The 22,450-nt window shown below is 33.5% G+C and overlaps 2 protein-coding genes and 1 pseudogene across 3 annotated transcripts; 1 reads left to right on the top strand and 2 right to left on the bottom strand.

Moving 5' to 3' along the window:
* Nucleotides 1-3,542: 3,542 nt before the first annotated feature.
* On the top strand, nucleotides 3,543-6,029 carry LOC132799529 (metacaspase-1-like; annotated as a pseudogene).
* Nucleotides 6,030-12,653: 6,624 nt separating this feature from the next.
* LOC107421569 (uncharacterized) lies at nucleotides 12,654-16,663 on the bottom strand. 2 transcript variants are annotated; one of them, XM_048481240.2, is made up of 3 exons: nucleotides 15,372-16,663; nucleotides 13,457-13,824; nucleotides 12,654-13,018 (listed from the first exon to the last, which is right to left on the bottom strand). In XM_048481240.2, the coding sequence occupies exons 1-2, from the start codon at nucleotides 16,198-16,200 to the stop codon at nucleotides 13,472-13,474; spliced, it is 1,182 nt and encodes a 393-aa protein (XP_048337197.2). In that variant the 5' UTR covers nucleotides 16,201-16,663; the 3' UTR covers nucleotides 12,654-13,018; nucleotides 13,457-13,471. The 2 variants fall into 2 exon arrangements, with proteins under 2 accessions (XP_048337197.2, XP_048337198.2); XM_048481241.2 differs by having other exon boundaries at nucleotides 12,654-13,015.
* A 2,772-nt stretch (nucleotides 16,664-19,435) lies between these two features.
* Nucleotides 19,436-22,140, bottom strand: LOC107421516 (uncharacterized). The gene is made up of 4 exons (XM_016030767.4): nucleotides 21,226-22,140; nucleotides 20,629-20,721; nucleotides 19,912-19,979; nucleotides 19,436-19,789 (listed from the first exon to the last, which is right to left on the bottom strand). The coding sequence occupies exons 1-4, from the start codon at nucleotides 21,862-21,864 to the stop codon at nucleotides 19,579-19,581; spliced, it is 1,011 nt and encodes a 336-aa protein (XP_015886253.2). The 5' UTR covers nucleotides 21,865-22,140; the 3' UTR covers nucleotides 19,436-19,578.
* Nucleotides 22,141-22,450: the final 310 nt, after the last annotated feature.

Below are 22,450 nucleotides of genomic sequence, written 5' to 3'. Positions count from 1 at the left end.
CTTTGATTTTCCTCTTCCGTCCCCATTAAGTATTATAGATGTCCTTATTCAACCTCATTATTTGGCAATTTTTGTCGCAGGGATGATCATGGCCACCATGACCACATGAATCTTATCATGATGATCGAGATACAGAGAGCCTGGTTAAGGTACAAATAGTAGTTTGAATTAAAACTTACTCTATCCCAAGTTTGACTATGACTTTGAGCTAATTTTTTAGCCTCTGAAGTTTGACCTATTTAATACATGGATGTTGTTTAATGTCAATGCCTACAAGTTTTAAGTGACATACATTTTTAAGTGATATACAATTTGGAAGTTGTGTTGAATGATTTTATATGAATTTGGTGTTAAAGTATCCACCATACACCCATGGTTTCATTTAGAGCCAATCCAATATGAATTATCCTATGTACTTAATTACTTTCTCATGCATGCCAATCTTTTAACGTAACTTTTATGTAGATTGCAATTAATTTTTTGGTTGAGCTGTTAGATTCTACGATGATGTATTCAAATACAAAAAATAAAATAAAATAGAATAAAGAATTCTGGTTTCTCCTGTGTTGTGTTCATACAACTACCTTCAGAATTTGGCTTTTTTTGTGCCATACTTGATTGGAGCCATCGCTTGTCTTTAGTATTTTGGCTGAGGGAAGCATTTCCCGTGGGTAAAAATAATTTATTCGCAAAAAATATCTCATTACAAAGCTTTTAAAATCAGATTAATTTTCCAGTATATGAGCCGACAGTTCTTAAGTAGTTTTAATCTCTGTTGTTGAGAGTTATGATATTCTTTCATCATGAGTTTTTCATCCGCAACTTTTAAACTTCTTCAAGCTGCCATAGATGGCTTTTCATGATTTTTTTTTTTTTTTTTTTTTCTAGATGATCAGAATTGGATTGCTAGACATGAAGCAGCTCATTTTTTAGGTAAATGCATATTAACCAGAAGACTTTCTTGATTTGATATATAGCAACTTCAGGGCAATTATGATCTCTTTGGAATTTAAGTTGTTACTTGACAGTCTTTCTAATCAAGATTACTCTTCAATGATATCGTCCTTAATAATCTCTCTCAATATTATAAATTCGCTCCAGCAGAAAACTACAACCATGCAATTTCCAATAAATCTTTAACCACTATTTGTTTGTCCAGTTTCACGGGCAAACAATACATTTCTATCCAAATTTGCATTAGTGATCAAAATCCACCATGATAAAAATACATATGAATTCTAAAAAGCTCTGTCATTGCTGGATTAACTTGTAATAGCCTAAAATAGGTTTGCAATGGTGGCAATGGCTGGACTTGCAGCAGAAGGCCTTACATATGATAAAGTGGTTGGACAGTCTGCTGATCTTTTCACTCTTCAGGTTCATGACCACAATTTTCCTAAAGCTTTCGACTTTTTTCCATATCTTTTTGTAAGGGATATAGAATCTCGAACCCTTATCTTCTATTTTATTCTATAGAAATTCATCAATAGAATCAAGACACAACTGACCAAAGACCGGCAACAAAATCTTACCAGATGGGCTGTAAGTTTGGAATTAATTTTTTTTATTATTTTAGTTTATTTTCAATGGGATACAACTATATTCTGTTTTCTTAGTATATTTTAACTCATATATGCTTCATTTGTCAGTTGAACTTCTATTGTGGACAAGTTTTGTTGCATTGAGTCGAGTACAGAGTAACATGCTACATCTAAACCATATCATGTCGTAATCTGTAGAGATTCTCATTCAATACGTTATGCAAATATTGTGAATTGCAATGTAGCTTGAACTTTGCGGTAAGTAATTAATGCCATTAATTTAAATCTAGATTGTTGGTGTGAAATTATAGTTTAAATTTTCATAAATACGGCAGTTATAACTATTGTATGTTTGTGATACATTTTTTGAGTTGTTTTCCTATAGTCTTTGCCAATTACTTCATGTGATGAACTGATATGCATCTTTGCTAGTTGCATTGTATATTCCTCAGAATGCAATGCTTCGAGGGTTCGTAAGTGCCTAAAAGCTACGATGCCCTGGCATAACATGCGAATTCTTCTGGTATGTAATTGCAATTCTAACCTCAATTGAATAATATCTGTTGTGAACTAATTGGCTCTCATAAAAAGACCATTCATCTGTTTTCAGGAATGCCGTTAAGCGTGTGGAGTGCAACGCGTGAAGGCTGAAAACAGTGTTGGCCACGTGGAGAGTGAATATGTGGTGCAATTGACTTTTGGTTGTGGTCAAGTTATTTTTTCAGTCCCTTTTTTTAAATTTTCTTTTCCCTTTTCATATTTATATTTGCTAGTTTGTTGCATATGGTACTGTGAGTAGTTATATATTTTAAACAAAGAATGCAAAATTGTAAGCTGTCCTACCCATCCTGTTGAAGATAAGTAAACTATGACTTGAGTTCTTATATGGAGGACTAGTTAAAATTTATTTTCTGAAAAAAAAATTATGGTCAATCCGAAATCCGAAATCCTTTTTTTTTTTTAAGCTTTTATTGTTTTTGACATGCAAAAAATATATGTTTTCATAGCATATATAATCTTATATATTTATGCATATATGTTTGTAAAGGCAGAGAATATTAATTTGTTGATTATCTAGACCGAGATTTGGGCCTAATAATATTCTCATGCTGTGCTTCCAAATTTTGATGTGTTAGTGCAATTTGTGCTTTAGACATAGGGCCTTGAGGTAGAAGAAAATTTAAAGGAGCTGCGGCAAACGTCCAAGATAAAAGGACTTAGTGGATTTTAGGTTAATTTCACTCATGAATTTCTTAGTTTTAAAGTTGTTGAAAGTTGAACCTTTTCTTTGCTTGTCAAGCATTATTATTCTTAATGTTATTATGTTATCTTGAAGTACAGAACTAATTCCATTTAATTAAGGAGTTGTTGCATAGGACCATGAAGTTGCCTTTTTCTTCCCCTGCTTGATCAGTGCATGTAACTTTTGTTTCTTCTTTGCATATTTCTCCTTTAGATTTTTAGGCAAATTAATGTTAGCATGATTGAATTTGCTTGCAAGCTCGAAAGCTCATTGCGTCACCATTATTGATTTCTTAGATGTTGCTATTGTTGCTTGTGATATGCATCTCTTACAGTGCAATTTAAACCTCTGCTACTATATGCAAGAGAAAACAATGATAAAAAAATTTTTAGAACATTTACCCCTATTTCAAATTATACCTTATAGTTTGAAACATTTCAGAAACATCCCTTGGCATTAGCAACATTCCATCAGCGACTTTTCGTTACATGACTTTTCGCTAAACTAACTTTCCGTTGTTTTTTTCTTGACTTTCTTCAATGGAAAACAAATAACTGTCTTCAACATCTAAAAAGATCAGAAAGAGAATCTGGTTCTCTTCCACTCCACGAGAAAAGGAGACAGAGAATCTGGTTTTCTTCCACTTAATCTGGATTATATATATATATATATATAAAGCTCATCACTAAAAGCTCATCTGGAATATATACCTAAAAAAAGCACATAACCAACCCATCATAAATCGTCCCAAAAAATAATAATGGTAACTCTTAAATTAATTCCCCTATTACAAGGTTTTTCCTTAGGTTCTTTCCTCAAAAAGCTTGCAAATTAAGCAATCATGGCTAAAAGAGAGAGATGCTACGGTTGTGGAACGCAACTTCAGGTTCCACCTTAAGCTCAGACCATTCAGTGTGCTGTTTGCAATTCCATAACCAGGGTTCAAACTGCTGATTACCCTTTGGTTCAAGCCCGACACTACTCAATCAACCATGCAGCCAACCAGCAGTTCAATACGCCAACCAGTCCAGTGTCCCGGCATATTCCCGTGAAAAGCTATGGCTTTCCAGGAGCATCTAGTTATGCCTATGGCTATGCCTATGGCTATGGCTATGGCTACTACCCTCCACCACCCCGGCCAGCCCCTTTTACGATGCCCCCTCCTTTCCCTTATGGAAAGAGGAGGGCAGTGCTTTGTGGAATTAGCTATGTTGGGACTGAAGGCTTTCCCCTCAGAGGAATTAGGAATAATATTACTTACATGAAATCTTTCCTTGTTGAGAAAATGGGGTTCCCCAACCAATCCATACTCGTCCTTACAGGTAAGATATATAAAGTGCCATATGGAAAAACTATTGAATTATTCCATTTTCAAATGAAAATAAAATAAGTTCAATATGATGTGTTATTTACATGGGATAATAGTTGCCCATCACAAATTGGGTCACATCACCCACTAAGCAAAAATTTGATATAATAGAAAATATTTGCAAAAGTGACCTTGCAGATCTGTGATATACGCAAGCATACACATCTTATTATTGTTGATAGGACATCATGTTACTCTTAATGAAGCACTATGACTATAGCATGTTATACAATTAGATGCTGAATTTGCTCTTTTTATATATATATATATATATAGAGAGAGAGAGAGAGCTTATACGGTGCGGATCATATCCAAAACTGAAATTTTTAAAAAAAACATATCTATTTTGTTGTGTACACATACACGGCAAAATCTAAAAGTCGATTTTGGATGTGGTCCGTTTGTGGACAGCCACACCGTAAAATTACTATATATATATATATATATTTAATTAACTTGTCCTATTAAGAACCAATATTCTAAAAGGTGGTAAAAGGCAGGGTTTAAGCGTGCCTAAGTTTGAGGCATAGGGAAAAAGCCTTATCTTTATAGGAGGCATTGAAAAAGACGGCCAACTCTATTTTGAACATTTAAGGCATGTAAAAGCAAGAGCCTAAATGTCAAAAGGCATACCTTTAATTTATTTTTTTCTCTCTATTTTTTAATTTTTCCAATTTTTTTAATTTTTTTCAATATTAAATATACTAATGAAGTTAAATAGACATTATTACTTTTGTAAGGTTAAATATTCCCATAATTAACCCTTTCAGAACCTTGATAATATTCCAGAAAATTTGTGCTAGTACTCAAGAATTAAGAGCATATTATGCATTCAATCAATGTAGAAATGTACTAAAAATTACTGAATTCATTGTGCAGACTATGATAACGATCGTACTATCATGAAACCAACAAAACAAAACATCATGTGGGCCTTGCAAAAACTGGCTTGTTTGTGGCTGCCAACCAGGTGACTCATTAGTCTTCTACTACACCGGCCATGGTCAAAACAACAGGACTTGGACATGGACGAGGTCGATGGCTTCGACGAAATGATATGCCCCGTAGATTACAAAATCCCAGGGACGAATATACTAGACGACGAAGTTAATCAATGCCACCATAGTTAGGCCACTACCACCAGGCACAACACTCCATGCATTCATGGATACTAGCCACAGCGGAACCGTCCTTGTTCTGCCATTCGTTTGTAAAATAAAAAGGGATGGATCCTATTGAAGGCCAGGGATTTATAATGGAGCGAATGGCGGCTTAGCTGTTTGTATTAGTGCTTGTGATGATCATCAGGTGGCAATGAAAAATACTATGAGTGAATATAATATTATCTGGTGGACCTGATGAGAGATTTTTTATCATATAGTTTCTGTAAGTGCTTGTGAATATATAATTAGGCTTTTATATATTGCAGGTTTTATCAGGAGGACACGCTTTGACGGGTGTGACGACATGTAGCTTCATTAGAGCAGTGCAAAATGAACCAGTATTGACATACGGGAGCTTGCTGAGGGGCACGAAGTCTGCATTTCATGAAGCTAAAAATGGTATACCCCTACAATTTGGTCCTTTTAATTCTATCCTCATGGCACCAGTTCATATCTCAAAGGTTACAATCTTACTTCCAACTTTGTTGTTGTTTTAACTGATCACTATTATTTCTTATTAGTATATGGCAATTTCTTCTAAGTCTTTTTTTTTTTTTTCCATTATATATATACAATCTTGATACGCTTGAGTTAATCCATAAACTGAAAATTGTATAGAGTTAAGGGTCTCCTGAACCGTTTTGTAAAACAGTTTAGTAGTTGTATTTGAGATATAAGATTTTAAAAAAAGGTAGAATGAATTTTTTTAAAAATATAAATGGATTTTAAAAAAAAAAAAGGATAAATATCAATTGTTGTATTTCAAAAAGGTAGGGTATAATTTATAATATATAGCTAAGGACTTTGACAGTTAATAAAGTAAGAATAAACTTGTATCCTTTATTTTATTTTATTTTTTAAGAGAACTTGTATCCTCTTGAGAGAAATATATGTCTCGTCAAAAAAAAAAAAAAAAAAGGAGATAAATATAGGTTAAACGTGAAAACATAGTAATTATAGCATGAAAAAAACTTATTAGTGCATCTTTTACGATGTGAAAACTCTCTCATGGGTTTCATTGTGTAATTTGCAGAAGCCTCATATTTCATCATCTATGGCATTCGATATTCACATGAAGCAATTTGTACTATAAAAGCCCCACGGCCTCTTTATTACTTATTCATAAATTAAAATAGCAAGTAAATCTTCATTTGAAGTAATATGAGTACTCCTCCAGGTCTTGGTTCTACAAGGTTCCGATGAAATACCCCTCTCTTTTAGATTATAAAATACATCGTAATTTTCATCCCCCCCAAAAAAAAATTACTATAGAAGCCTAACGACTTCTTTATTACTTATTTGTAGATAAAAATCGCAAGTATGGATTTGAAGTAATATGATTAATTGTGTTTCACTCTAATTTTTATCAATTTTGTCTAAATTCGATAAGAAAAAGTATGTGTGTGTGTGTGTGTATTTTCTGTACTAAAAATAAAATTCTTTTTCTTTTAGTATATACATAATTAATGTGTTTTTATGTATGAATTTGAGTAGTAAGTATACCAGCAGAGAAGTAAAATATGTCTAGTAAGATATATTTTTGAATTGATAAAAATTTGTATTTCCATTTTTTTTTTTTTCCTTTGAATCAAAATTCGTATTCCTATTAACAACTAAATGAATAAAAAGATCTTTGTAACCTCCCTTTTTGTCATTTTCAATTAACCAGGCCTACTTCCTATATATATGTCCAAGCTTATTGATTTCATAGCAATATCATGTTTTTACATAGTTGTGAAGAATTACAATGACAATTAATAGAACTTAATTTAATTCAAAAAACATGAAGAAAGATTTGCTCTAGTACTGATTTCACATTATGAATTAAAAAGAAGAAATTAGAGAACAATATCAATTAATTTGGCCTAGGGAATAATATGAATTGATGTTAGGACCCGTCCAAAATTCCTCACCGGAACCCTAGACAAGTTTTGATCTCAGGGAAACCCTACCGGACCCTCCAAAGGAAAATCCGGCAGAACCTCCCCTAAGGGTTGGACTTACCACAAATTTCCTGCACTGAAAACACACTTCTATATTCATCCCCTTATTCCTCCCACAATACTACAAATTGAATTCCACAATTTTACAGCACTTCACAGGAATAACAGTAATCCAGTGCATAAATAATACATAAGTGTCCAGAACAATATACAGAGCTTCATGAAGTACTAATTAACAGAGAATATAACAAGGATGAAAGAAATATTACAATTGAAATAAACGAATACAAAGGTACTTCTCGAACTACGATAGCGGCGGAGATTTGGTTTGCTCCGGAAGAACGTCTACCACCCCTTGCACCTAAGGGAACGGAATTTAAAAAACATGAGATGCTAATCATCTCAGTGAGCGACCCTATCTACTGAACACTTTTAATATTAATAATATAACAAATAAGGGAATTTAATTTAATACCGACAATTAAATAGATAAATAATTAATAAACAATTGAAAGTAATAATTTCTCTCAAAACTCTCACTATTCACTCCGTTGGAAATGTTCCCTTTTTAAAACATTTTCACAAAACCTGATATTCGTAATTTCCGAAAACCAAGGGATCAAATAATTTACTAAACAATAAATAAATACCCCAAATATAAATAAAATGTAATAAAATATAATAAATAATTTTTGAACACTTTCGGGTTTGAAATTTCTATCTGAAAATTTATACTTGACGCACCACACCATATACCAGTGATGCCCTCCGATACCTAGCGTCCCGAGCACCGACTGGCGGGGGGTTAAAGAGAGAAACTTGCATACGGCACTTCGGCGTCCCGACAGTACCGCTGCTGAAACCGTCATCCCGGCCAAGGAGGGGGGCGGCTGTGGCCAATATCAAACTTGTCTGCCCTCGGTCCAATGGCAACTCACGGGAGACATAATACTTGCGCGCTAACCACATATACACCGGAACACCAATACTGTATGAGTGCATCTAAAATAATTATTAAATTAATTATTACCGTACCAATTTTCCAAAATCACCGTGGGAAATATACCAGTTTTCAAATTTACCATCCCACATATTTTCTTTTAACATACCCGGTACGAAACCATCGATAACAATATACAAATAATTTTTCTCGTAACACGAGGCCCAACAAATAATATTCCACGGGCATAATTATAAAATTTAAACCACCAATTTAAACAAATAATTTTCTTAAAATATTTAAACCAATTATGTAACAGCCCAGACCACCCGCATCAGGATATTGTCCTCTTTGGCCCAGGGTTCACACCCTCTCTCCCCCCTGGCCTCAAGGTTTTGCTCACAAAACGCGTCCTGAAGGGAGAGGTATCAACAGCCTTATAAAGACCGTTTCGTGCCCCTCTCCAACCGATGTGGGATGTTACAATCCTCCCCCCTTGGGGTCCAGCGTCCTCGCTAGCACACCGATCAGGGTACTGGCTCTGATACCACTGTAATAGCCCAGACCACCCGCATCAGGATATTGTCCTCTTTGGCCCAGGGTTCACACCCTCTCTCCCCCCTTGCCTCAAGGTTTTGCTCACAAAACGCGTCCTGAAGGGAGAGATATCCACAGCCTTATAAAAACCGCTTCGTGCCCCTCTCCAACTGATGTGGGATGTTACAATTATGCCCATAAATAATATTAAAACCACATATGATTTATTACTGAAAATACATTTCTCATGCATAATAAATAAAATTAAATCACAATAAAATAATAATTTTCCACAATTATAATTAAATTGCACCACATGAGCATAATTTCAAATATCAATTAAACATCAATTAAATATAATTAATTGCCCCAAAATATTTTTAAAGGTGGGTCACTCACCTTGAGCACGTATATCAGCTAAGATCCTCCGCAGGATCAACTCCACTATCCACACGTGCACCTAAAACATCCACAGTACACCAACCAAATACATTAATATTTTAATCGGGTAACTCCCAAATGGGTACCCGGGGAGCGAACACAAACGACAACTAAAATTGACGAGTAATATACCGAATCGAAGCTTGAGTGACGAGGATCACGGATTCGGTCTTACTTCCCGGAGATCGGACCCGAGGTGGCCGGAATCTCGTCGGAAAGCTTTCGGGATTCAACTCCTCGATTCTCCCAAACCGTCTCGAATTGGAGGAAAAGGACACCGGATTTGGATTCAGGAGGTCGAAATTAGTGGAGAGGGACCAGCGGTGCAATTGGGTACTCGTCGGAACAGTGATTCCAGGCGAGCCGCCGCGGTCACCGGCAACTGTTGCCGGCGGCGGCGCGTCCGGTGGCCGATGGCTGAGATTTTTGGGGATTTTGTAGAATTAGGGGGGAGCATTCCAACGAGACCGGCGGTGAGACAAACGGAGGCCGGACGGCGAATAGATCGGGGTTTGAAGGTTTTCGGCGCCTTGCCGGAAAATACTCTCATCCCGGCTCGTCGGAGGTCCGGTGGCCGTGAAATTTGGTGGGTAGGCCAGAATTCCCACGGGTGAGAGACTGGTCAGGAGCGTGTAGCTTGGGGTGGCTGGAAATTGGGCAAATCGGCAGTTGCCGGTGGTGGAGGGGAAAAATCGCCGTCACCGGAAAACGCTCCGATCCAGGCGCGTCGCCGGTCGGTTGGCCGTGAGATTTGGGTGGTTGGTCGGAAATGGAGAGGCGCTCCTGCCTGGCCGGCGCGTGTGGCCGGATGGTGGCCAACCGGTGGTGGCCAGTCGTTTCTCTCTCTAACTCTCTCTCTCCTTTATCTCCTTCTCTCTCCTTCCCCCCGTTTTGCCAAAATAAAAACCACCGTGGGTGACACTGTTCACCCACGTGGACCAATCAGGTGACGATACATGGCGTTATTGTGCACTTCAGCCAGATATAATAAAATATTACGGTATCCGGTGAACTTCACACATCCATAACTTTTTAACCAGATGTCCAATTTAAGCGTGCCGCTAGTCTATGAACTCGTATCGACGAGTACTTTACAACCATACAAAAGTCAAAAGAAAATTATACAACGATAAAAAGTCAACTTCCGGCACCTTTTGGACAGTTTGCACCTCGACTTGTTTTGCTCATAACTTTCAAACCGTAGCTCCGTTTTCGACGTGCTACTAGTCTACGAACTCGAGGCATCATGCACTTCGCCATGGTACCATGGTCAACTAGAAATTTCAATTGGAACAAAAAGTCAACTTTTGACCCACTCAATGAACGGTCACCTCGGTCGACGTGCACGAATTCCGATGTGGTTTGGGTCGGGATGTTACAATTGATATGGTGTACTGTTAGAGAAAATAAATGGTAGTTCACTTCCTATTAACTTAAGTTTCCTTTACAAATAAAAAAATAGGATTCAAAAAAACCCATAGCATGTAAATTAATATATTTTTCTCATATGATTTATATCTACAAACATAAAATATATTATCAATATTGACTAAGACACATAAACAAAATATAAGGCAGAGCCATAAACTAGATAAGAACTTAACTAAATTAATACTTTCAGTAGTTAATTAACTTGCTTAATTTTCATTTATCATTAGGCAATATTCATATAAGGACCATTATATTTAATTCTTGATGCAGCTACGGTAGCAACTTTCCATGTATTCTTTACTCTCAAACGACTCTGTTACAGTGTAGATATATATGTAAAATTCATAAGCTTTTAATAAACTGGGGGAATAATAATTCATAACTTTCGATGTAGCGTTTTAGTTTTTTTTTTTTTTTTAATCGAATTAAAAATTATTTATTTTTATTATTTTGAAATAACTTATTTTCATGGGTGAAGAACAAAATAAAAATCAACAACAATATAAGTGACACAAAATTAAGTTTAGAAAATTGATATTTCATGAAAAATGTATGGTTACCTTCATTGTTGCCTAGTTTTAAATTTATGAATGATAACTACTATTTATGTTATAATTGTAAAGAGATTTGAAGCTAGATTTCTAGGTATTTTATTCTGAATAAATATTAATTAAATTGATGAAATCTTTAATACACACACACACACACACACATATATATATATATATATATTAATGAGAATTGAGTTAATACAAAGGAAGTATAAATTAATTTAGAATCTTATACATAATATTCAGTTTTTGCGCATCATGTACTTTGCACAACCAAAAGAGCAATATAGTGCTGATACAACTATTTTGTCCAGGCATTTCTTTGATTCAATTGTCAAGCATTCAGCAACATCCATTAGGGTTTTTGGATCAGCTTCTTTAGTTTTTTTGCACATTCTAGTAGCGAGTGCCGTGCACAAATAAAATTCTCTGTGTACAAAAATATTAGGAAGGTTATACTTATTGTCAATTTCTTGACGATCAGAACAAAGATCATAATAAGAATAAGAAGAAATAAGGAATATTGGGAGGAGGGTTTTGATATTTTGCTTCTACTACGATCATGAAAAGCAGTGTTATAATCATTTTCCTCATTATCATTATCATCAGCGTAGTTCTATAATTAGCACAAATGACATCCATGGCTCTATTCTACCTTTCAGTGTCAGTATGAATGCATAAGCTGTAATAATCACTGCTTAATTGTGTAGTTTAATTTCATCTTGTGTACTTGAAAACCCGGATTTGATTAGACTAAATTTAAAATATGGAATTTACTTAATCTCGTTAATTTCATCGCTTTCAAATTGAATATAGACACACATACGTGTGTTTTGGGGGGGTGCCGCGTGGGGGTGTATGTGTGTGTGTGTGTGTGTGTGTACTTGTTCACCTTCAACTAATTTGTATACCATTTTTTAACTTACCACTAATAATGAAAAAAGAGCGACTCTTTTTGAAACTTAATGGTAAGCATATGTAAAAGTAAAATATAATTGAGCTATTTTATTTAATTAAAGTCATTCTCTCTCTCTCTCTCTCTCTCTCTCTTTTTTTTTTTTTTTTTTTTTTTTTGGCGATAGTCATTTTTCTCTGTTAGGCTCATATTAAATCCGGAGTTTAATAAGTTTTTGATAAGGTATAGTCTTTTGAGAAAGAGGTTATAATGGTGATTTAGGTAAACTCTACATTGTAGTGCTTTTATGGATACTTTTATTATTTATTATTATTATTATTATTATTTTCATCCATTTGAAATCAAGGATGGTTATATACGGGGAGGAAACCACTCATGGGCCCAACAATTTGAATATTTTCAACAAAATATATTTATATAAATATAAAATTGAATATAAATCTAAATATGGTCCCCAAGATTTTGTCAATTTTTTTTTTCAATATATAAATTTCAAAATTTACATTAATATTTAACCCAACACTAATTAATCTAAACTTATAAGCAAAAAATAAAAAAAAAATAAAAAAATAAAAAAATAAAAAAATAAATCTTCTTCCTTCTATCATAATACACAAATATACAATAAATAGAAACAGAATGGAAACGATTTTCAAGTAGACTATGTAAGTTTTTTGTATTTTATTAATTAATAAATCTAATCATATATCTTTAGATACATACGCATGAAGGTTTTTTTTTTTTTTTTTTTATATTTAATACTTCCTTTTTCCTTTTGTTTCTCCCAGCGCTTCCCAGCTTGGAGTATTCAAGCTCCAGACCTTGCCGAAGGAAAGTCATTTCCACATTAGGTTGTCCTCCAATCCACGGGACCAAAACCATTGTCCTTCGAGAAATCGACAAAAGCATAAATATACATTGGCCTTCGTTCACGAGCTACCTGCTTCAAAATCCAAAAGCACATTTTAGTGCATATGTTTCCTACGACTTTTTTACTGACCGAGAAAGTCCCATTTAGCTTGAGCTCAAAATATAATGTGTATATTGAAATTCGACTGCACATATATATCTTTCTAATACTGAAACCATGCACTTTTACATGGCTCACAAATTTTACCTTTTGTTTCTTATATGGTAGAAAACCTGATTATTAATAATTAACAAGACAAATAAAAGCCATATCATACATGTTGAAGACCACATATCCAATGCCAAAACAGCGATTTATATATATCACAAATTAATTAATAAAGGTTTCTGCCAATATATATGTACAGAGTAACAAGACTACAAGCACTGCTTCAATTTCGCTTTAAATGGTACAAAAATATGAATACCAAGCTATTCCCAACTGCTTAGCAATTATCCTTATCCAACTTACCAGAAATTTTCACCGTCATTGATGGAGCAAGAGCTTCCGGGAAGCATCGCACCAGCGTGCATAAGAGGCATGGAGGTTTGGCCAGTCAGAGGAGGGACAATATGTGAAGTGATGAAGCCAAAGGGTCAACACCTTCTCTTGTTGCTCCTCTTCTTCCAGTTTCTCTATGGTTTCTTCAAGCACTCTCTCGAGCTCCGCCCTTTCACCAATGCTCAGAACAGGTGCATCGGTGCCATTGCTAGCCCTGCATAGTAATGGCAGCCATGACAGCAGCATCTGCATCTTTATTTGCTTCACTTCCTGCTTCTCCTCCTCCTCGTCAGCTTCGTTATCCAGTTTCATGTCTTTGGCTTGCTTGAACATGAATGCTGCAAATGATCCCAAAAAAATAAAAACACTTAGTCGTTTTCAGTGACAATAAACCATATCTAAAGCACAGAAACTATAGCAGGCAATCTAACATCTGCAAATATAATGCAACTTCAAATGCTAGGAAGAAAGAAGAAAATACTTTTTGTTTATATGGTAGAAACTACTGTATCTATGGTTTTAATTCAAGAAAGAACTACTATTTCACACATTTGCAATGGATATTATTTACTAATTTCTGATAAATAATGTTGGCAATTTGAACAATAGTAATCTAAAACATTTTTTGAGTATTTATCCACAATAATCAGTTTAGAAAAGCCAACTCTTTTAATTACCCTTTTTCGTTTAAGCCTCTTTATCTCTAGCTTATCTTGGATTTTCTATTTAACCAAAAATAAATAAAAAATAAAAAATACACACACAAAAGTCTAACCAAAAAACAAGAATTCTTTTTGTCTTTTTTTTTTCTTTTTTTTTTTTTTTTTTTTGGGTAAACTTGACAAACATTCTTAGATATAAATAATATAATTTTCTAATAATATAACACATGCTAATTATACAATTCAATTAAACATGAATCTACCCCATTATAATTTGCACCAACATTCTCTTCCTCCATAAACCATACCCTTTAAATATTCGATGCATTCTCGGGAATGCCATGGAGTGATAAAAGTAATAAATTAATTTCTTGTTAGATTAGAATAACAAATACTACAAGACAAAAGGCTATAAAATAAGAAAATTTGCTCCCACTGACAATGATCAGCAATCAGATTCTAGACAAATCAAACATCGGAAATCTACGTACGAGATCCAAGTAAAAATGATGCATCAAAATGCACCAGAATTTACTCTCTCCAAGGAAGTAATTCCCTACCCTTATTCCACAACCACCATATGGTATCTCCAATCTAGGCATTAGTTTTCTTTTTTTTCTTTTTTTCTTTTTTTCCCTGTTATAATTGAACAAACATTCCAGGATATATGTAATAGAGTTTTATATCAACCCCCTTTAAATTATAGTTAATTTGCATCAACATTCTGTTCCTCCTTAAATTACCCTCTTTAACTATTTGCTACATACTTGAGAATGCCAATTGATTGATTAAGTTATAAATTAATTCCTTTTTGGGTTAGAAAACTACATTACAAAGACAAAAGATCCAAAAAAAATTTCAAAAATGGTCCCACAAAAAATAAATAAATAAATAAATGGTCAGCAAACATCAGAAATCTATGTACGGATCCAAGTGAAAAAAAGATGCATCCAAATGCACCAGACTTTACTCTCTCCAAGGAGTATATTCCACAACATTATGCCACCATATTTTATAGAATCTCGGCATGTGTTTGTGGGTTTGTTAATTTTGTTTATTTATTTATTCGTGTACAAAAGTTTTACAAATTTCAATTTAATATAATTAAATATTTTTTTAGCACACCCACTAAGAAATTTAGCATAACAAGACCAAAAAACAATAATAACAGTTTATAAAAAAATAAAATAAACAAATTGTATCAATTAATTATGGGAGAGCACCTGAAAGCTTGACAAGGGAGCCCTGCAGCCGCGGCTCACCCGAAACAGCGAGCCAAGCCAAATTAGAAGCAGCCGCCCACTTCCTAACAGCTTCTTCCACAAATCCACACCCAGCCAGCTTCTGAGCCAACCAAAGCAACTCGGCCGCCAGTTTCTCCGCCGACCCACCACCACTACCGCCACCAGAGCGGTTCGCTCCCTCTCTGACTTTCCCAGCCCCAAAAGACCGAACCGCCTTCACAACCCGGTTCAACCGGCCGAACTCAAAACCCCCAATCCGACCACCACCACCACCACTCTCCTCGCCGGCTCGCTCGTTCAAAACGGCGGCTTCAAGCTGAGCAAGAGTCCGACCAAAAGCCTCCGAGAGAACAGTCCGGTTAACATCACGAAGAGCACCGAAACCCTCCCTGTTGTTCTCGTCGATAATCCGGTCGGCCAAAGACCGAACCACCTCGTACTTGCGTGAGCTGACCGGAATATCAATTGCGATGGAGAGGAGCTGAGAAAGCGCGCGAGAGATGCTGGAATCGCCAGAGCACGTGGGGGGCACGTGGGCGGCGTCGTTTTGGGGGTAATTTAGAGGGTGGGAGGATTGGGTTTCCTTCTCATCACGGTGGTGAGGGATGAGGCGAGAAGGGAAGAGGGAAGGAAGGAGACGGAGGAAGAAGAGGAAAGAAGTGATAAGCAAATGGCGGAGGAGTTCGAGGGATTTGTATTTCTTGGCCAAGCATAGGAAGGAGTCATCTGCGTAGAGAAAGATGGAAGTCAAAATGTTTCGAAGAAGCAATGGAGATATGGAGGTCGGAGAGCCTTCCCTGAAACCCATATCATCAAGAAGATCACGGGGATTGTGTAAACTTGTATCTGGGTTTTTGTATAAATTACAAAAGGGACAAAGGGTCTGGTTTTTCTTTTCCTTTTTCTTGCTTGTTAATTTTCTGGAAATCACAGATTTTCTCTCCTTTTTTTGTCTTTTTTGTTTTTTGGGTTTTTTTTTTTTTTTTTTTTTCCCTCTGTGATGTGATTTGAAGTTTCTCGGTTAGTGTTAGAAAAGGGTGGAGATATGGTAATGGAGTTTTTGGAGTTTATCTGTAAGAAGAAAAGAGATTGGTGGAATATAAATATGGGTGTGATGTAAGCCTGTGGTAGAGAGAGAGAGAGAGAGAGATAGAGAGGGTCAGATACCCGAAGACAAGAGAAGGAAGAAGGACGACAATTCCAGGGTATCGTTTTGGACCATGAATTTGAATTGGTATTGAGTATTAGGAGGCTGCTAGGGTGAGACTCCTGCCAAACAGCTGTTCTGTATATATCACTTTTTTTTTTTTTTTTCTTATTTGTATATTTATTTATCATTATTTAGGTGCGACTTTGGAAACAGATACTTTTCTCAGGACAGTAAATGAGACTTCACTTTTAAATACACTTATAAGACTTTCCTTTTCTATTATTATTATTATTTTTGACTGAGAATATATATGTCTTATTGTCTTATGTAAAATATATTATTATTATTATTATTATTATTATTATTATTATAATTAATTTTTCTATAGTGAAAATTGGCACACCATAACCACATTTGGTGGGGGGTTAGGCCGCCTAAAGATACTGCCTATTCTAATGTAATTGAATATCGACGCTCCTTTGAATGCCTCTTACAAAATTTCTATATATCTACACACCAAACACCGGGAGGAGATTAATTTCATTCCATATGGAAACAATCTTATATATTTATTAATTATTTTTATTACCTTTTATAAGTATCTTTATGATTTTTATTCTTACAATCTACAATTTAGACTAGGTGTATATTCTTCTTAATTTCTTACCAAAAGCATTAAAATTTTATATATTTAAAAAAAAATGTCTATGACAAGCATTGATTTAAATGTGTTTCCATTATTCTTTTGAATTTAATGGTTAAGATTTGAAATGTTTAATATTTCAAATTGGTTTAGCTAGGATTTTACAGTAGCCAAGTTGAGCGATATGCATATATGGGTTTCTCATCAAGTTGGGCAATATGCATAGGTTTCTCGGTTTGTTCTTTTTAGGTGAAGATGGGGGGTTTTGGAAATTTTAATTTATAAGAGGAAGAAAAAATTAAAGATTTTGGACCGTGGAAACAGTTGTAGTTCCGTGGGTGGCTCACCTAAAATCATTGAATGGGTAACATCGAGTATGGCCAAAGAGTCAAAGGGTATAAAGCTGTAAAGTGATGCTTAGATTTAACAAGAAAATAAAATTACGTATCAAAATCATATTTTGCATTCCATTAAAAAAATAATGTGTATAATTAAGTCAAAAAAAATAAATAATACGCGTAAAATAAGTATCATAACCATACATGTATGGCATAAACGACATACATCTCTTACATTTTAATTCCTTTTATTGTTTTAATTAATAAAAATTGCCTCCATAATTATTATTATAATCATGTTTTTCTTTAATTATTTTGAAAAACGTGAAAAACCATAAAAGATTCAGACCAACAGAAACAACTGAAAAGAGTCCCAATGTTATTATAATGAATTTGTCAAGTGGTAGAGTCATTATTTTCTATCCTAATTCGAATCTCATCGCCGTTAACATAACCAGAAAAAAAAATAATAATAATAATATTTATTCTCTTTTCAGAAAAATATTTTATTCATTTGTCTTGTTTATTTTTAATGTATTATTCTTTGTTAACTGCTGACGATAATTGAAGATTGACATCAATATATATAGATATGTATATATATATATATATATATATATATTTTTTTTCTGATATTGATGGTGGGGAATTCCAATTCTAAACGTTAGATTATGTTTTTGCCAGGACAAAATTGAATTTGCCGTCATTTGAAATAATTGGAAGTTCAAATACTAACAACGTTTTTTTATTTTTATTTTTTTTGTGTTTAAAATGTGCACCAACAGTACTTGTAATTGGCAGAACAGCATTTTTGGGACTAAAAGTTCTTGATCTTGTGCTAAAATTTCTCCGGGCCAATTTACAGAAATTAATAATGATAATAAATAAATAAATGAATGAATGAATGGCAGAACACACGACAATGTTCAATATTTCACTTTTCAACCAAAAACTTGACTCTTAAAATTGCAAGCCCATTTATCTTAAAAAAAAAAAAAAAATTAGCAATCTCATTAAAAAAATGTCATGTCATATGCTATAATTTAACGTACATTTTTTTGTTTTTGGCAAAACTATAATTAGCATACATGTTTGAGGCATTTGATATGATAATATCCAAAACATCATAATTACTATTAATCAAATATTTCTTATGGAATAATTACCTTTGATATTTTGACTATTAAGATTTTGATATTTTGATTTTTAAGATTTTACAATTCAATTCCTTAATTTTTCAATTTAAAAGTTAATTTTTAAAATTTTTTAGTTTAGTGCAATTTAGACCAATCGTCTTGCATAATTAATATAAAAATATGTCAAATTTAGAAATAGAAAATATTAAAGCATAAAATTTTAAAAGTATGCATTTTTAGCATTTTGTAATTTAAAATTTGATACAATTTAATATTATTTAAATTTTTGCACAATTATTTTTTAAAAAATAAAGGATATCTAAGTATAAAATTTTAAATATAGTTTTAATATTTTGTATTTTAATATCTTTTAGTTTGTAAATTCATGTGGTTTAATACCAATTATGTGAAAAGGTAGTTAAATCCTACAGTTAAAATTCAAACGATGCCCAAATTATAACAAATCAAAAAATTGAAAACTTAAATTACTAAATTGAAAAATTAAAAATCTAAATTATAAAATTTTTAAAAATTAAGGTACCAAAATGTAATTATCTCTAAAATATTTCTATTTATTTATAATTTATTTTGCATCAAGAGTAAAATTATATATGTATTTTAAAATTGATTTAATAAATTATTAACATATTGTCAATTTTATCACTAATGATAATTAATAACCTTTCTTATACTTATCAATGTATAATATAATTCATCAATATATATGTTATTGATGACTGATTTCACATTACTAATAATATATTTAAATATTAACTTCAAAATTTATATAATACAATAATCAGTGTACAAATTGTTATATCTTTAATATTATCGTCATAATGATAAATAGCATTCTTCATCATGACCAATATATCCAAATCCTGTATGTCGATATTTGTACAATATTAATCATAATTTTTCATTTGCGTATAAAACCACCACAAGTTGAATCTATTCTTTGGTCGTGGCTCTGATCTTTGCAAGTAAATGAAGATGTAGAAGATGTGGATGAGAATAAATCAGCAAGAAGGAAGGATTTCAAGTTCTTGGCAAACTCCTTAGGCTTTTCAAGATTCACAGCATGCCCTGCGTTCTTTATGACTACAATTTGAGCACTTTCTCCCACATGTCTATTCCAAAAATGTTCAAAATTGAAAAGTCAAATAAAATTGAATAGAGGGTCAAAATTCTACACTAATTTACAATAATAATCTTTCTTCATATTTAATTTCTTTTAAAAAAAATTACTTACTTTTTTAATCTATACCCTAATTCCAAAGGGAATATTTGATCTTGTTCACCCCATAATACCAACGTTGGCTGCTTATCACAAAGAAAAAACGATAAATGACTTTCATATTAGTACTAATGCAAAAAAAAAATGAAAAAAAAAAAAAAGCAAAGAAAATTCTTCTGAGCAATTAACCATTTTCATATATCACATAGCTGCCTATAAAAAGATAAAAAGTAAGGAAGACTAAAACAGTACCAAGAAAATTAAAAAGGAAGACTAAAAAAAAACCAGCTTGCTGCCGGCTAGTTGGTCCATTTTGCAAGATTATTTGAAATTTATTATTTTGGATAGAGTAATACTGTAATAGTGCTCAAGTTTTACCAACTTTTGAATGCAAGTCTTGCAAGATGATAATTTTTTTTTTTTTCTAATCGTTAAATTTAAACCTTTTTTTAGTTTTGCAAAGGAGTTAAAATTAAATTTAGAAAAGGTATAAATATATAAATAAATATGATACGAATCAATAAAACGATGTCTTAAATCAATTTGTATTCTATATTTGATAATTAAACTATTTTACTTGATGCTCATACTAATATTACTTAATTTCTGCACAACGTTTCATCTATATATACAAATTGTCAACAATATATATATATATATACAGCAATAAATTAACCTGCGTACCATATTCGAGTGAGATAGGAGATAGGTTTAAATAATTAAAAAATTAACCTGAGTAATCCGAGGGAGATCAGAAAATTTTCTGCCCTTGAGTAATGCGTGAATCAATTCTCTCTTCTCTTCTACATAGTTTGTGCACATTACCTTTACACAAAATATAAGAATCTTATTTACATATATATGCAAAAAAAATAAATTAATTAAATAAATATACAAAAAGTATTAGACCGTGAGCTAGGCATATCAATTAAATACAGCTGGTGTAGGACATAAACCATCTAATAGTAAAAAATTTTGTCAATAACAAAATGGTAATTTTTTTTTTTTGGGTCCATTTACAATGATTAAATTGAATTTTGTTATTAATCGATAATCATTAATAAGTTGAAATATTTAATTTTATTATTTTTGTATATTAAAATTATAAAAATAAACTCTTTAATACTAATAATTTATTGATCATCCAACATAACTTATACATCTGATTAATTATTATTCATTAACAGTGATAAATAACTTTTTTATAAAAATCTGATTAAAATTTTTATCAGAAAATAAAAAACAAATGGACAAAAAAAGGACTAAATGATCAAATGCCACAAAAAAAAAAAGAATAATAATAATAATAAATAAAAAAGGTGATCTTACATGAATGAAATCCGTGAGGAAGAAAGAAGGAACACCTCTAGCAGGCTTAGCGAAAGAGAACCTCATCAACTGCCGGAGTCTGTCGGGTGTCTGAGGCAACAAAATGTCAGCTGCTTCATCCAAATTGGACACCTTAAACAACCCATCTTCCAGATCCTTCTCTTCCAAGCAGACTCCCGAACAACAAAGAACGATCCGCTCAACCGCCTTGGGAAACTGAACCGCCATGCTGTAACCAACAAAACCGCCGTAACTGATCCCAACCACGCTCATCCTTTTGACACCGTGAGCTTCCATCATCTTAATTACGCTCACCGCCTGAAACGACTCCGTCCTCTCCTTCCTCGACGTGAAGGAGTGGCCGAAGAAGAGCAGGTCCGGAACGAAGACGTTGAACCGGGAGGTGAATTGCCGGAGATGGTCGCCGTATTGCCACATGGCGTTGGCTCCGAAGCCGTGGATGAGGAGGAGATTGGGTTTGTTGTGCTTGTAGGCTTTCGGAACCCAGCAGTGCATGATCGTGCCGTCACCCAGATCAACGGTGGTCGATCGGAGACCGGCGTTGATGAACGATTGCCGGTATACCCAGTCTCTTGATGCCGTGAAGCTAAAGCATTTTGTAAGTTTTCTGGGTAACATTTTCAAAAATAAAAATCAGAAAAAGAGAATGATTATTGGTTTATTATTATTATTATTATTATCATTATTTTTTAAGTTTTTGGAATGGAAAATATTGGATTTTTCATGCGCGAAGAAGAGACTTTTGTGGATATGAATTGGGAGGTTTTGTTTTTGAGGCAGATTTTTGGGTGGGAGATGGATTATAATTAAATGTTGTTTGGTTGATCTGTTTTGGTGGAGAATGTTGACCATAAAGAGACAAATGTATAAATCCGTATTCGTTATTACTAAATTATTTGTTTTGGCTAAGAATATTAATGTGTATAAATACATAGTTATTATGTAAGGCAACCATACGGGGAAGTGGCCTGGCCTGGTGATCGACCAGCCAGTACTTGCGTCAGAGATGCGCGAGTTCGAGTCGCTAGAACAAAAAAATGTAAGGCAAGCATACGTGTAGAAATTAATGTTTGTCATGGTGCCACGTGATGGTGATGAGTAAAGGCTTTAAAACCAAAAATAATTTGGGCGCTCCCACATGAGATAATGACTTTATGATATATATATATATATATATTTTTTTTAAATGTAAGTAAGGCATATA

The sequence above is a fragment of the Ziziphus jujuba genome, chromosome 9 (assembly GCF_031755915.1).
Source record: "Ziziphus jujuba cultivar Dongzao chromosome 9, ASM3175591v1".
Classification (NCBI taxonomy): Eukaryota; Viridiplantae; Streptophyta; class Magnoliopsida; order Rosales; family Rhamnaceae; genus Ziziphus; species Ziziphus jujuba.
The sequence above is the reverse complement of the archived record's forward strand: the minus strand, read 5'-3'. Positions and strand labels throughout refer to the sequence as shown.

Bases quoted from the DNA above. Each gene is read 5' to 3' on its own strand.
- LOC107421569 (XM_048481240.2), bottom strand. From the start codon at position 16,200: ATGGGTTTCAGGGAAGGCTCTCCGACCTCCATATCTCCATTGCTTCTT. The intron at 13,825-15,371 runs GTGCTCTCCCAT...GATCATTTGCAG, and splicing joins CTCCCTTGTCAAGCTTTCAG to CATTCATGTTCAAGCAAGCC.
- LOC107421516 (XM_016030767.4), bottom strand. From the start codon at position 21,864: ATGTTACCCAGAAAACTTACAAAATGCTTTAGCTTCACGGCATCAAGA. The intron at 20,722-21,225 runs GTAAGATCACCT...TTTTGTGTAAAG, and splicing joins TCCTCACGGATTTCATTCAT to GTAATGTGCACAAACTATGT. The intron at 19,980-20,628 runs GTTAATTTTTTA...TGTGATAAGCAG, and splicing joins ATCTCCCTCGGATTACTCAG to CCAACGTTGGTATTATGGGG.